This window comes from Macaca fascicularis, chromosome 2, assembly GCF_037993035.2.
Source record: "Macaca fascicularis isolate 582-1 chromosome 2, T2T-MFA8v1.1".
NCBI lineage: Eukaryota > Metazoa > Chordata > Mammalia > Primates > Cercopithecidae > Macaca > Macaca fascicularis.
The window spans coordinates 152,751,808-152,766,174 of NC_088376.1; the positions used below are offsets into that span (position 1 = coordinate 152,751,808).

The window sequence follows — 14,367 nt, forward strand, 5'->3', positions numbered from 1 at the left end:
AGAAGTTTGGGTGGAGTGGAGTTGGCATGGGGGAAAGAGGTGGGGGAGTGGGTGAGGGCAGGCTTCACCCCACACTGGTACCGTCCTCCTGTGCCAATCTGAGTTCACCAAAGGCCCCTCTGAAGGCAGTTGAGCCACCATCTGTCTATCTTTCTTTATGTGCCTCTTAGGGGCTCCCACCTGCACAAGTTGAGGCATCTTGCCAGCCATGAGCTTCTCTCTGAGCCAGTTTCTGGCAAACCCAGATCTCTGTCCCAGGATGGTTCCAGCTCTGCCTGAGCCTCCTGTGTAGGCAAAGCCCCAAGTGGCTGCCTGGGGATTTGACTCTCCTCTACCCTCCCATGCACAGCCAATTGTATGGATGTGGAGAGGCAAAGTGATGAGGGGAGAGCTGGCAGGTGGCTCAGGTGAGGGAAGCCAGGGGGGTAGGGCTAGGAGCAAACTAGAGAAGGTGCTGTATGGAGGGGACCTGGGCCTGGAGGTGCCAGATCTTGCAGCTTTTCAAGAAAAGATGGAAAACTGGATTTAAAATAATAATAATAATAATAGAGACAGGGTCTTGCTCCTTTGCCCAGGCTGGAGTGCAGTGGCATAATCACGGGCTCAAGCGATCCTCTTTCCTCAGCCTCTGGAGTAACTTGGACTACAGGCACGTACCACCATGCCTGGCTAATTTTTTTTTTTAAGAGTTAGGGTCTCACTGTGTTGCCCAGGCTGCTTTTAAATCCTGACCTTGAGCAATCCTCCTATTTCCCAAAGTGCTGGGATTACTGAAAACTGGGTTTTTAAATGAAATACTGTAGCTTTTAATAAGCAGCTTTTAAAAGTTTGTAACATACCTAAGTTGAATGTAAATGCCTAGAAAGAGGGCTTGTTGATTTGTTTGTTTGTTTGTTTGTTTCATTTGTTTCAACTGCCGGCCTATTCAAGTCTCTGAGTGGACACTTGGCAAGAGGTGGACCCGGGGGTGGGAGTCTGGTTGAGTCCTAGTTCTGACATGGATTTTCTGAGTATCCTTGGAGAGGGACACTCGACCAACTGTAAGGACAAAACTCACGCTGCTCAGGAGTGATATAGAATTCCCATACAGCTCCTGTCTCTTCAAAGGGCAGCTCAAATGCAAGCGAGGTTCTCCAAGCCCTTAAGACGTAAACCCTGTTGGGAGGACTGGATGCCTTCACGGAACTAGGGAAGACCTGTCTCTGCAAGAAGGCAGGAAGTGTAGCTTATGGGAGGCTGAGGAGTTTGGAGTTTCTCCTTGGGGAAGGTGGGAGCCATGGAGGCTTAAGACAGTTGTCCAACTCAGGGCATACAAATGACAGGAACTCAACTGCTGCTTTGCAAGGCAGAGGAATCAGGGGAGATAATCACAGGGAGGCATATTTTAGTCCCATAGAAGAGAAAAGCATGTGAAGGTTGAGTCCCCCGTCCCTATAGGAATGTAAGCAGGGGTTTGGCCAAGGAAGGAAACTACCAACAGGAGTTCTGCCTTGAGTTCGGGCCTAGCAGGACCTTAGGAGTGCCTTAGTTCAATTCCATTATTTCCAAAAAGGACAAAAACAGGAGATCAGAGAGGGTGTGAGTTTGCCCAAGACAAACAGCACATCAGCCAATTCAGGAGGAGGCAGATGGCCCCGGTGAAGGGGAGACCAGGCCACCTGACCTTTCCCCCCTCACTCCTGTCATCCTTCTCCAGAGAGTCAAGTACCTGCTGACCCCAAGGGAACCCAACCGCTGGGCTGTGGAGCGCGAGGGAGCCACGCCCTACAACTCTCGTGCCGTCATGAACGGCGCTCTGGTGAAACCGACCCACATCATTGTGGAGACCATGATGTGAGCTCTCTCGGGTCGACGGGGCCGGCCGCTTTCCTGCTGTTTACTAACATTAGATTCTCATAGGGCCAGGTTTACAGAGCTTTATATTTGCACTAGGATTTTTTTTTTTTGTAATTGTCACAGAAAATGTAATTGTGGGTATGTGTGTGTGCGTGTGTGTGTGTGTATCGTGTGTGTGTGTTTTGTTTTGATTTGGGGGATATTTTGTACAAAAAGAAAACCCACGGGAAGATGTCCGTGGAGAGGCAGAGCTTTCATACTGAATTAGATGTATTTTATGGGAATTTGGTAAATTTTTCTTTGTATTTTTTTTTTACATATAAGTATATATACACTTAAAGATTGTCATATACTTTTACCACTTGAATTGATCTTCTTGCCAGCAATAGATCTCATTTTCAAAAGCAATTCTTCGGTGCTGTGTAGCTGGCAGAAAATTCTGTCCAGTAAACGCAGGATGGAATTTTCCTGGGACTCTACGCCCATCTTAAGGTGGTATACCTTCCAAATCCTGGTTCAGATGGAAGAAATAGCAGGAGAGAGGACCCACTAGCTGGCAGACCCAGAGGTAAGGAGAAAGGAGGACTGTGAGGAGATACCTCATTAAACGTAGCTTAGCAAAGAAAAGAGATGCCAAAGGAATGAACCAACCCTTCACATAAAGGAGACCGGCCGAAGCTAAATGAGGAGGCCCTATAGCAGAAGTCTGATTCTGAGAGCAGTAGAAACTTATACCAGAAGCAAAATCCCACTTTTAATTTTGAGATGGTGAGTGGATAGTCAGTAGACCATCAACAACCATTGGCCAGAGAGGGAGCTGCTAGAGATCCAAGAAGGCTGGCAGGAATGAGGCTCACCACTCAGCCTCACAACAGGTGGTGAAGGCACAGGCCACAGTCCTTCCTGGGGCATTCCAGGCAGAGAAGGACTAGAGGCTCTCCCGGCGGGAGCTGGGGTCTCAGGGCTCAGATCAGTCTGTTGCATTTGAACGGGGTCATAATAGGTTCTGGTCATTCCCCATGCAACATCTCAGCCTCTCTTCAAGTTGCCTGCAGGAATGAAGCATGACATACCTGTTGAGGGACTAGGGGAGTGGTGGGGAGGTGAGTGGATCGAAGGATATAGGCCCCAGGCATGCAGATGGGCCCGGTGTCGGGGAGGGGTGCTTTCTTTCCTCATCTCCCCACTCCCCACGCTCAGCCTGGGAGACTCCTGCCAAGCCCTCATTAAAGATGCTACCCCGGGCTGCCCTGGCACCTAACAAGGCACAGCAAGAGCAGCTTTTGAGTCTGGATCCTCCACTGGGGGAAGTGCTCCCAGTTCAGAACAAGGGCAGCCCGTGGTGCTGACCTAGGATATAACAAAGCTCTTGACTTCAAAACCCCTGCAATAGCTGGTGTCAGACATTTACCACCTGGGGACCCAAAAGAGAAGGCCTAGGAGAGTTTTCTAGAAGGTTGGGATTGTCAGGGTCCTGGCCCCCAGAACTGGCTTGACCAAGGGCCTTATGTGGAGCAGAGGTTGTCTCTGAACCAGGAGAGAAGGTACTATACCTTTCAAATCCCGTGGGCAGACACACCCCACCCGGCCCCTATTTGGACCTAAACTGTGCCATTTGAACAGTCACTTCCAAGCTCAGTCTGAATGAAACCGAAACACGACCACGCACGTAGGCAGTGACTGACTGCCTCGAGGGGTGCAGACCGGAGAGTTTTCACAGCAGGGGCTCTTGGAACCCTGGAAACCCCTTCTTAAATTTGGGAGGAGGGGTAAGCCTTTGGTGCCCCCCTCCCAAGGGGCAATTCTGAACCCCATCTTTGGCAGGTATACACATTTCACTGTTTCCAAAGCTATCTACTCTGTCAAACAACACCCAGTCCTATTCCAAACTCTCAACGATTTTAACTTGTTCCTAGTTTTCTATGTATTTATGGTTGCCGTTGTGTCTGATTTGATTTTACTGTTTTTTCCCTGATTTTATGGAGTAGCATTGTGACCTGTTTTCCTTTGTCTTATATAACTTTAGTAAACTAACCACTGTCAATGATTGAGGGCAGGTGGCACGTGAGGAAGAGGGGGCTTGGCACGCAGTGGCTACCTGGGCATTTGTGGTCATTTCAGTCTCCATCTCCCCAGCAGGGGCTCCCTGGGTGAAAGGCCACAGTATTTTGGGTTGGTAGGCAAATTGTAACATTCTGGACATGGCCTGAGGAAGGCCTCTTCTTATAAGACCAAATTCTAGACCAAAGACACATGTAGACCAAGTCCCCAGGCCCCGCCTGGAAGGAAGGCCGGCCACCTTCCCCAAGCCGTTCCTCGACCCTCCCCAAGGCACCTGTCTCCAATCAGAGCCCTCTCGCCCAGCCCTGGCTCTGTGTGCAGAGCGTAGCTCTGTGAGTACCTGTGTAATAATGCCTGACCTTCATGTCTCCGTCTGAACGAAACTTTCTGTGAGAGCTCATGACTCTGGTCCACCTGTGTATAGAGAATGGGCAAAGTCCTTCACCTGCTTTCTGCTTGGGATGGATCAGAAATGCTGGTGCTCGCACATAGCCCAGCCAGCCAGATCTGGAAAGGAAACGAGGGGGTTGTTTAAAGCAACTTTTTAAGATGAAGTGGGAGATGCTGCGTTGAGATGGGCCATGCTAGGGCCACAGTGGAGATTTCCTGATGGTCAGGGAGAGAAGGGACTCCAGGGTCCCCTAACCCAGTGCCCTTGATGTAAATGAGGTAGCTGAGGCCCAGGGAGGCACTGTGAGCCAGGAATGGATTTTCTTGAAACAGCTCTAACTGCAGGTTCTCCGAGGTAGGTGCAGGGAATGGTGAATGTATGACCAGGGCTACCTCCAGCAACATCCTCAAGGTCTTCCTGACAACCAAAGATAAGCCTTTATGGAAAAGGAAATGCCCTCCCCTCCATGTTCAGGGATGAGGGGAGCAGCAGCACCCACACTCCCACATCCTCGCAGAACTGGACCCATACTGTGGCTCGGTGAGCTGGGTGACTCCAGCCTCGCCTGCACACCCCAGCCCTGCACGGGGCCCTCCTTCCTCCCAGCAGCTCTTGGTGAGCTAGGAATTGAGATCCCTGTTTGTGCAAGAGGGAACTGAGATGCAGAGAAGCCAGAGGTGTGCCAGATCCTTAGGCAGGATTTAGATGAAGTCGCCCTGGCTCCAGACTGACCCAAGGCTCTGCAAGGAGTTTCCAGGCAGCAGGAAATGGCCTTGGATGCTCTCCTTCCAGGACAGCATAACCCCTGGGCCATGTGCAGCTCCTTCACTGCCCCCCAGATCCCCAGCACACCCCCAAAGACGGGGAAACACAAGGGGAGAGCACAGCATGGCCCCTCAGCCCAGTTCAGGGCACTCTTGTATCGCCCGGGTACCACCACACAATGGTCCCCCACCCAGCCAGCATCTCCCAGCACAGCCCCTCTCCCTGGGGAAATGCTATGGGTAGCCAGTCTAAAGGCACAGGCACCTAACTGCTCCCCCCACCCCACCCCACCCAAGACTCAGACAGAAGCCAGGAAAGGACCCGAGAGAAAATCCTTCAAGGTGGCCTGAGGTCCCATCCATCCCTCAGACCCATGTGGTCCCAGGCCAGGCTGTCTGTGTAGATGCAGTAAATACCACTGTGTGCAAAAATCGAAGTACAAAACCACAAGACTAAACAAAACAAACCCAGAGAGCAAAACTTGTAGAGGTGGGCAGTCCAGAAAGCAGGGGGAAGCCCTCCCCCTTTCCTTCTCTCCCTGACCCTCAGAATATATATCATTGTAATAGGAAGCATTTTTTCATTGTTTTCTTGTGGGTGTCACTACAGACATGTTCTGGCATGTTCTCCGAGGGATGGAGCATCCTGTTATATATTTGACTTCAAATTGAAATGTTGGCTTCATTTTTTTTTTTTTTACCCAATTAATCTCCCAATCCCTAGCAACTGTGACTCTGTATTTAGCACAAGAGAAAACTGAGAACGTGGGTCTTGCCTCCTTCCAGAAATATGTCTGGCTCATCAGGACATTTTTTTAAAACTTCAAAATATTTTTAAGGTATTTTAAACTTTTATATAAAAAAAAATCAACCAACAAGAGACTCTTCTGAGGAGGAACATTTGTATTTGAACAAGATCCTTGGTGTGTAGTTCAGTCTTGCAGTATACAAGCTTTTGTGTATAAATGTTTTATGATATGATTCCCTGTATTTGCAGGGGTTTTTTTCTCTTTTGCTTTTTAGATAAATATGTATATCGATATTTTAAATTCATCTTTGCTTTTTTTAGAGGAGTTTGTAATCACCTTATAACACGAAAATAAACATTTCCTTTTTAACATCCAACATGTGTGGGTTGTGTTCTGTGTTATAAAACGCTTTACATTTGATAAAGGGCTTCCCGTCCAATCCCAGGACGCTCCTCAAAGGTAGGTATTATCCCAGGTTAGAGGTTCCGACATGGAAGCTCACAAAGGAAGCAGCTTTCTCGCTCGGGGTACACAGCAAGTCCATGAAAGAACCTGAATTCACACCCGGGCCCACAAGCTCTTGGCTCTACTGGTTCTACTGATTCTACCTGCTACATGCGCAGCCCTGTACAACTGGGAGATCTGGCAGCAGTCACCTGACCCTCAGTTTCCCCATCTGGACTAAACCATTGTCCCCATCAAGGCCACCAGGATGATTGGAGGTGATGCTGTTAGCCTTAGGTGCTCACCTGCTGCGGCTTTCAGTCCTTCCTTTTTAGCCTTGGGCTGCCCTGTCGGAAGTGCAGAAAGCAGGTGGTGGGTGGCGGGGTGGGGGAAGCATAGAGGAGAAGCAAACCTGATTGCCCTTCTCCCACTTCCCCACCACCAGGTGCAGGCACTCATTAATACCCAGTTAAGGCTCTCTGGGGTCAGAACAGGTCCATGTTCGGGGCAGCCTTCCTGCCAACAGCCCCCCCACCCTTTGGGATGGACAAACTTGGGAGTCAGTTGAGTCCTTTGCCCAACTAACCAGATAAAATTCTCAGTAACTCATTTACAGACAATGTTAGAATAAAAGACCACCCTACCCCCATTTTCTGGCTCTTTCTGACAGCGTCTGCCTACCTCCCTCCCTCTCTCTATGTGTCCTGGCCATGTGGCTTGTGTTCAAGCCCTGGTTCCATCCCTTACTACCTGTGTGGCCTTGGGCAAGTTACTCAACCTCTTTGTGCCTGTTTCCTCATCTGTAATGATGGGACAAGAATAGAGTCCACCTCCAAAGGCTATTGGGAGGATCCAGCAAGTTCTTGCAAAGGGCTTAGAGCAGTGCCTGCTGCCTGCCTTGGCCTTTCCCCTGCCTACACCGCTCCCAAGACAGGATACTTGCTTCCCGGAAAAAACCTCTTCCTCTGCTCACAGAACTGTGGCCTCCCCAGTGGGGCCTGGCCCTGGCCTCTGAGTCCCAGACCCCACAGCTCACCTGCCCTAGATACTCTCTGGACACTGCAGGAGAGCAGCCAGTCCCAGGTTGCCCTCCTGCCAATACCTTCCCAACCTGGGCTAAAGAGACTCCATACGCAGGCACCACTGTTTGCCTCTGGCTTTCCGCTGCACAGAGAATCAAATCCATTCCCCCCGATCCCTGCTACCTCCAACCTAGTCTCCAGCTTCATTCCCCTCCCAGGCCTTCTTTCTCTTCCTTGAAACCATCAAACTCGTTCCTATTTCAGGGCCTTTGCATTGGCTGTGTCCACTTCCTGAGATACTCTTCCTCCAGGTCTCCACGGAGGCTGGCTCCTGTCTTCAGGTCTCATTGCAAATGTCGCCTCTTGAGAGAAACCCCTCCTAACATTGTGAGCTAAAGCCCCTCACCCTGGTGTCTCTATCCCATTACTCCTATTTGATGCCTTTTGAAATAATTATTTATTTGCTTACTTGTTGATTGTCTTCCTGCCACCAGAATGTGCAGACATGACCTAAATCTGTCTGATTCATGTTGCCCAGGGGCTGGATGATGGAAGCAAATGGCAAACTTTTTGAATTAATGAATCATCAAAATCAAGTGAGATGTCACCAGACCCATACGGAAGCTGACTTGCCAACCCATGATTTTGTTAAAAAAGCAAACTTCTACTCTAGGTGGATTTAAATAATTTTATTTAAAAAAAAAAATCATCCCCATAGCACTTACCCCAAGCCACTGCAACCCCTGGTGGGACAAAGACTTAGATGAGGGCCCCAAACAGACCATAAGCGGCCTTTGCAATATAGCCCCTTGGCGTTTGTGCTTCCCAAGAGCCCTAAGAAAACCCGATGTAGAAAAATACTTTACAAGGAATATGTTCTAATCTCAGCCAGAGAAAAATACAGCTTTGGGGGAGGGGGTGGTGGAAGGGGACATGTCACAGGGGCTGTTCCCAAAATGCATAGGCAGGCAGGGCGCTCACTGGGGAAAGGTGTCAGGAAATGTCAAGTCGGGGGTGACCCATCCCCACGAGAAGCCAGAAGAAATATTGCATATGAGGAGGCCGGCGTGGCTGGGAGGCCCAGCGCGGGCCTGATTGCATACGTTTGGGAGAATGGCAGAGGCCTCAGCCCGAGGAGGCAGAGGGGGTACTGGTTAGAGTCGGGTGCATCTTCCCTCGCCTGGAGTCCTGGAGTCAATGCAGTTTTCCCAAGCCAAGAGGCCCTGAGAGTGTGTCCTGTCCAGCCCTGCTGCTTAGCAGAGGTCCAGAGACGCTGAGCCACCTGTCCAAGGTCACACAGCTATGGCTGCTTGTGTCCAGAAGCCACACCTCTGCTGTGCTGTCCCTCCCCCGCAAAGTGAGGGCTCTTGGCTTTTGCTTGGTGCCCTGTGACAGGTAGGCAGTGCCCTTTCCCCCTGGGCTAAGTACACAGGTATCCAAGATAGCAGAGGTGCTGAGCACCCCAGGCACAAGCATGCAGGGCCCTCAGGGAGGGCACCAAGGGGCAGGGCCTGGGGAAGTGGAGGGGAGGGGTAAGGGAGGCAGGCCCCCGGGAGACAGCATGGGCAGTTCCCCAAGGGTGCCTTGGTGGGTCGGTAGACCTGGTTCTGTCCCTGACCAGGAAGCCTGTGTCTGCTCAGACTGTCCACCTGTGATCATCCAGAGGGGCTGGGGGTCCAACCCAGACAGGGTCACACAGCAAACAGGTAACAGACCCAGGGTGAAAAGAATAGACCTCTTGACTCCCCATTTGTTCTCTCAAATGGAAGAGCACTTTTCCGGCCTCCAGGATCCCAGGTTGGAGACAGGTGGAGGTGGGAGTGGGTGCCCCATTTTCCAGAGACCCCTGTGAGAGCTGGGCCAGGCAAAGCACATCTCCAGCCCTGGCTACACCCGCCTGCCCACTCCACCCCAGGCACCACTCACTAGACCAGCCAGGGAGGCCCACACCCTTCTCAAAATGAAGAGGGTCTCTGATTTGTGGACACTGAGGACAATGATTTTAAGGGATGCTGGTGCTTCCAGATTTCAAGTGGGAATAGACTTCTTTGAATAAGCACTTTGGACACCCTCCACTGGGCAAGAGTGTCCCATCTTTTCCTCTGGCCCATCTCTCTCCCATCTCCCTCCCTCTTTCTCCTCTTCCTCCACTGATCTGGCTGTAAAGACGAGTGCTATGCCTCACAGGTCCTGTGTCCATCACTTTTCAGTCTTCATTGGATGGCAGGCGAATGGAAGCTCCAGGGTCTTTTGTCCCAAAAATGACTCCTCCCACAAGGAGGGGCTTGGGCTGAGTGGGCGTGCAGATGGGTCAGTGGCCACACGGCCTACAGAAGCAGGAGGGCTGAGAGCCCGAGGCCCATAGAGCCTGCCCAATGGGCCCAGAACCAGTCTCAAGGGCCAGAAGCTTCAGACTGAGATGCTGAAATGAAAGAATCACCCACTTTCGGAATCAAAGGGCCAACACTTCCTGGGATCCCAGACGCCCCAACTTAAGCGTCTCATAAGTGGGGACCAGATTCTGGGAATCTGAGAATCTCAGGACTAGCAAGCCTCAAACCCCCATTCTGGAGAAGCGAAGGAGCTGGGCTCCCATCTGAAGCAGTATCCTTCCTGGTGGCCGAGTCTCTAGAGGAAGTGGCTCCCCATCATGAAGCCAACCCCCCGAGCGCGTGTGCACGCATCATGGGAATGCCTCATGCCCCAATGCATGCCTGCGCTGGGGTATCCAGCTCCTGCCTGCTCACCTCCTGTGACCGAGAACTCACTCCTCCTTGCAGCTCATTCCAGCTCCATGGCTCTGCTGGGAGGAAGTGCTCCCTACATCTTCGACCTCTCCAAGGAGGCCCCACAGGGACCTGGGACAGCCCCCAGGCCTCTCTCCTCTCGGCTGAGCAGCCTGTGCCAACCCTTCTTAAGGGAGGCTCCTCTGGGCATCTTGGAGACCCAACTTGGTGAGAGACCCCAGCTGTCACTCCAACTTGGGCAGGCCTCCCTGCTTGGCACCCCAGTCACCACAGACCTGGGGAACAGAGGCCAAGCGTCACCCCAGGCTCAGGGTCTGCCAGACCAACAGATGAATGAGTGGGTGGCCGCTTCTCCAGCCCAGCTACGTGTCTGGGATCCAGGATCTGCCTGGGTGGTCCCTTAGGAGTTCGGCCCACATGCTGACTTCAGAGCATCCGGGGACTGCTGGGGCCTGGCGCTCGGGGGGCCCGGCTGCTGTGTGCCAGCGGGTTGCGGCTGATGACCAGCTCCAGGACATCACCCGCCTCAGCCAGAAGCGGCACCGCCAGGCAGCAGTCGAAGTCCCGTGTACGGACGTGGTTGACCTGCATGGGGCACAACCAAGGGAACAGAGCCGAGGTGTCAGCCCTGCGGGGCTGAAGGGAGCGAGAGGCATGTGATGTCCTAAAGGTGGGCCCTGTCCCAGCCTTGACACAAGCCCTGACATCTCCAGCACCACACACACAGGAACATTCTTCCTCTCTCTCTCAGTCCTTCTGTTAGGTTTCATCAAAGAGAAAGTCCTAGGAAGAGGCGGGTATACCCTTCACACCCCTCTAACTCCTGTTTTTCTCCCTTTCTCACATGAAAGAGCAGACCACACACTCAGAGAGCTTCCTGCCTAGAACTGTGTGACGTGACATTGTCTTCTTTCTATTTTATTTGCATTTTACACCCACTTTCTATTTCAAAGCAGGGGGTGCTAGATTTGCACTCCTAATGGAGATAAAAAGTTCCTTTCAAAGTCAATGTAAATTGAAAAAGTGCCATCAATTTAGAGAAAACATGAATTAGTAAATTTCATATAAATATGGTAAAAACCACACTGAGGGAGCAAAAACAGCCAGGGCATGAGAAGGGGTGGCACAGGGTGCCCAGCACAGGATGCCCCACGCTTCCCAGGCTCCCTCACGGTTAGGAAGGTCACATGAGGGTTTGGTCCATCGGCCGTGAAGCAAGGTGATGAGTGTTGCTTCTGGGTGAAGGCAGAAAAATATCTACGTGTGACTTTCCAGTCTGTTTCCTCTGCTGTGGAGTCTGAAGAGGCCACGTGTCTCAGAGAGTCAGTTCCAAGATGGGCAGATGCTCCATCAGCCCTGGGAGAGGAAGGCCCCCACTGGCCCGCAGTGGGCATGGGGTGTAAGAAAAAAGGTCTGTGTGTGCTCAGCCTCTGAGGCTCAGGGTGCTGGGGCCCGCATCGCAACTTAGGCTAACCTGACTCAGACGACTTGCATTCTCCTGCCCTCTTCACAGGTGATAGATGCAGGCTCTTTCCCCACCCTCAGGCTAGGGAACAATGCCACCCCCACTATGCAGCCCCTGCCCCAGCGTTACCTGCAGGACCCTGTCAAAGGGCCGGAGGCCCCCGCGGTGGGCTGGCCCATCAGGGCGCACAGTGTGGACATAGACGCCTTTTTCCAGGAGGCCATCTGAGACGCTGAAACCAAAGTCATTCCGCATGGGGTCCTTGTGCAGGGTCACCTGGAAGCAGGAGGAGGAGGTTCCTGGGACTCTGACCTTTGGCCCCAGCCTCTCACAGTAGCCCAGATCCCTTGGTCTGGCATTCACCGCCTCTGGTCAACCATACCCCCCAGGCTGCAGTGCCCCAGCCTCCTGCCCCTTGGCCTTCACCCACCCCAACCCCTCCTCCTCTCTCCCACAGCAGATGCTCCAAGCCACAACACTCAAGTACAAGGGAGCCCTTAGGAGTGACTTCCTTTCAGCCCTTTCTCAGTCCTCTGGCTCCATCAGGGAGGAGGCCTGCCCAGGGCACTGTTACCTTCCCTGACCCTCACTCATTCCCATTTACCAAAGAGCTCAGAGCTTCTGAGGACCATTGGCTAGGGATTGTCCTCCTCATCTTTTTTTTTTTTTTTTTTTTGAGCTGGAGTCTCACTCTGTCACCCAGGCTGGAGTGCAATGGCGCGATCTCGGTTCACTACAACCTCCTTCTACGGGGTTCAAGCGATTCTCCTGCCTCAGCCTCCCGAATAGCTGGGACTACAGACGCGTGCCACCATGCCCAGGTAATTTTTGTATTTTTAGTAGAGACAGGGTTTCACCATATTAGCCAGGATGGTTTTGATCTCCTGACCTTGTGATCCACCCGCCTTGGCATCCCAAAGTGCTGGGATTACAGGCATGAGCCACCAAGCCATCTTATTTTTACATAATGACCTATAGATGGCACAAGACACTGGCTTCTCATTGTGTGAGATACATAGAAGTCACACACACATGTAGAAGGGTTTATATGTTATATGTAAATATGTGTATATGAGATACAAAACAACTTAAGGCCAGGCACAGTGGCTCACACATGTAATCTCAGCACTTTGAGAGGCTGAGGTGGGCAGGTTATTTGAACTCAGGAGTTCGAGACCAGCCTGGGCAACATGTTGAAACCCTGTCTCTAAAAAAATACAAAAATTAGCCAGGTGTAGTGGTGCATGCCTGTGGTCCCAGCTTCTTGGGGGGCTGAGGTGGGAGGATCACTTGAACCCAGGAGGTCAAGGCTGCAGTAAGCCTTGATCGAGCAACTGCACTCCAGCCTGGGCAACAGAGCCAGACCCTGTCTCAAAAAAATAAACACATAGATAAAATAACTTAAGTGGAGGGAAAAGAAGCACATCTACTTAAAGAAAAATAATAATAGCCAGCGTGAATCACAGGTGTGCATGTGTATGAGTTTGTGTGTCACCCAAATGATGAGCATTTTGGAAAACTCAACCCGGTTTTGTGGTGGAGGAGAATAAAGCCCCAAGAGGGGCAGGGCCTCTCTGGAGTCCCATGATGGTGCTCATGGCGTCAGGACACAGGTCCAGGTCTCCTGTGCTCACCCCCAGTGCCTACCTTGTGCATCTCCAAGGGTGTAGGCAGTAGCAGCTCCTCCATCTCTGCAGGAGAGGCTCGTACCTCCCGTCCCCTCTGCCAAGGCTGGTGGCCAGGTCTGCCCTCGAGGGCCGCCCTCTGCACAGTGCCTGTCATGATGGATGCCTGCAGGAACATGGCCCTTCTTTCAGATGCTTGTTGGCTTGTCTCATCAGGCAGTCAGCATCCACTGACACATACTATGTGCCAGTCACAAAGGGGACAATGGTGAACAGGACAGAAGTGGTCCCTGTTCACTGGGGCTGGGTCCAACAGTGGTGGAGTGGGAAGTCATGAACCAATCACACTACAATGAGGATAATAATCACTGGCACTTAGTCATTCGTGCCTACCCACTGCTAGGTCAGTTCTCAGCACTTTACACCTATAACTCCTTTTATTCTCCACAGTACAATGATGCAAGTAAATACCATTTTTTTTCCACTTTACAGATGAGGAAACTGCTTATTTCCTTAGCCATATAAAAAAGATTTGAAACCAGAGTCTAGTTCCAAAGTCAAGACTCTTTTTTTTTTTTTTTTTTTTTTGAGACAAAGTTTTGCTCTTATTGCCCAGGCTGGAGTGCAATGGCACGATCTTGGCTCACCTCAACCTCCGCCTCACAGGTTCAAGCGATTCTCCTGCCTCATCCTCCTGAATAGCTGGAATTGCAGGCATGTGCCACCATGCCCAGCTAATTTTGCATTTTCTTTTTTAGTAGAGACGGGGTTTCTCCATGTTGATCAGGCTGGTCTTGAACCCCCGACCTCAGGTTATCCGTCCGCCTCAACTTCCCAAAGTGCTGGGATTACAGCATGAGCCACCATACCCAGCCCCAGAGTCAGAACTCTTAACCACTCTGCTACATTGCTAATTGCCAACATAAATAAGATAAAATCATGCACTGCAATAAGTGTTACAGAGGTGAGGCATTCGGGAAGTGAGAACCTGGGACAGGTGGCCCTGGTCCTGTGAGGAGTGGGGAAGCATCCAGAGCTGAAATTGAAAGGACAAGGAAGAAGAGGCCCAGGGAAGAGTCCCTGGCAAAGGAAACAGTATGTGCAAAGCCCTGCGGTGGGGGGATCTGGAAGCAAACCTGGCGGCTGGTGACTGAGGGCCCAGTCCTGCGGCACTCTCTAGACCACAGTAAGAGATGTGAACTTCATTCCAGGAGCAGCAGGCAGCCCCTGAAGGACTGAAGCCAGGCAGAGAAGGTGACATAA

General features: G+C 51.5%; 2 protein-coding genes across 25 annotated transcripts in view; one reads left to right on the plus strand and one right to left on the minus strand.

Moving 5' to 3' along the window:
• Positions 1-6,177, plus strand: part of SLC6A6 (solute carrier family 6 member 6) — an 87,593-nt gene extending 81,416 nt beyond the window's left edge. For all 7 annotated transcript variants that reach the window (XR_012431526.1, XR_012431527.1, XM_074033072.1 and 4 more), the window contains one exon: positions 1,697-6,177. Coding sequence is in view for 5 of the 7 variants with exons in the window: in XM_074033072.1 (XP_073889173.1) it covers positions 1,697-1,837 (141 nt within the window). In the remaining 2 variants the exon portion in view is untranslated. The remainder of the gene's footprint in view (positions 1-1,696) is intronic.
• Positions 6,178-7,941: 1,764 nt separating this feature from the next.
• Positions 7,942-14,367, minus strand: part of GRIP2 (glutamate receptor interacting protein 2) — a 115,755-nt gene continuing 109,329 nt past the window's right edge. For 14 of the 18 annotated variants that reach the window (XM_074033058.1, XM_045385695.3, XM_065539038.2 and 11 more), the window contains 3 exons: positions 13,127-13,270; positions 11,609-11,755; positions 7,942-10,599 (listed from right to left, as the gene is read on the minus strand). In XM_074033058.1, coding sequence (XP_073889159.1) covers positions 10,441-10,599; positions 11,609-11,755; positions 13,127-13,270 — 450 coding nt within the window. In that variant the 3' untranslated portion in view covers positions 7,942-10,440. Of the gene's footprint in view, positions 10,600-11,608; positions 11,756-13,126; positions 13,271-14,367 lie in introns of those variants that run through there. The other 4 variants (XM_074033057.1, XM_074033056.1, XM_074033060.1 and 1 more) reach the window with 2 other exon arrangements.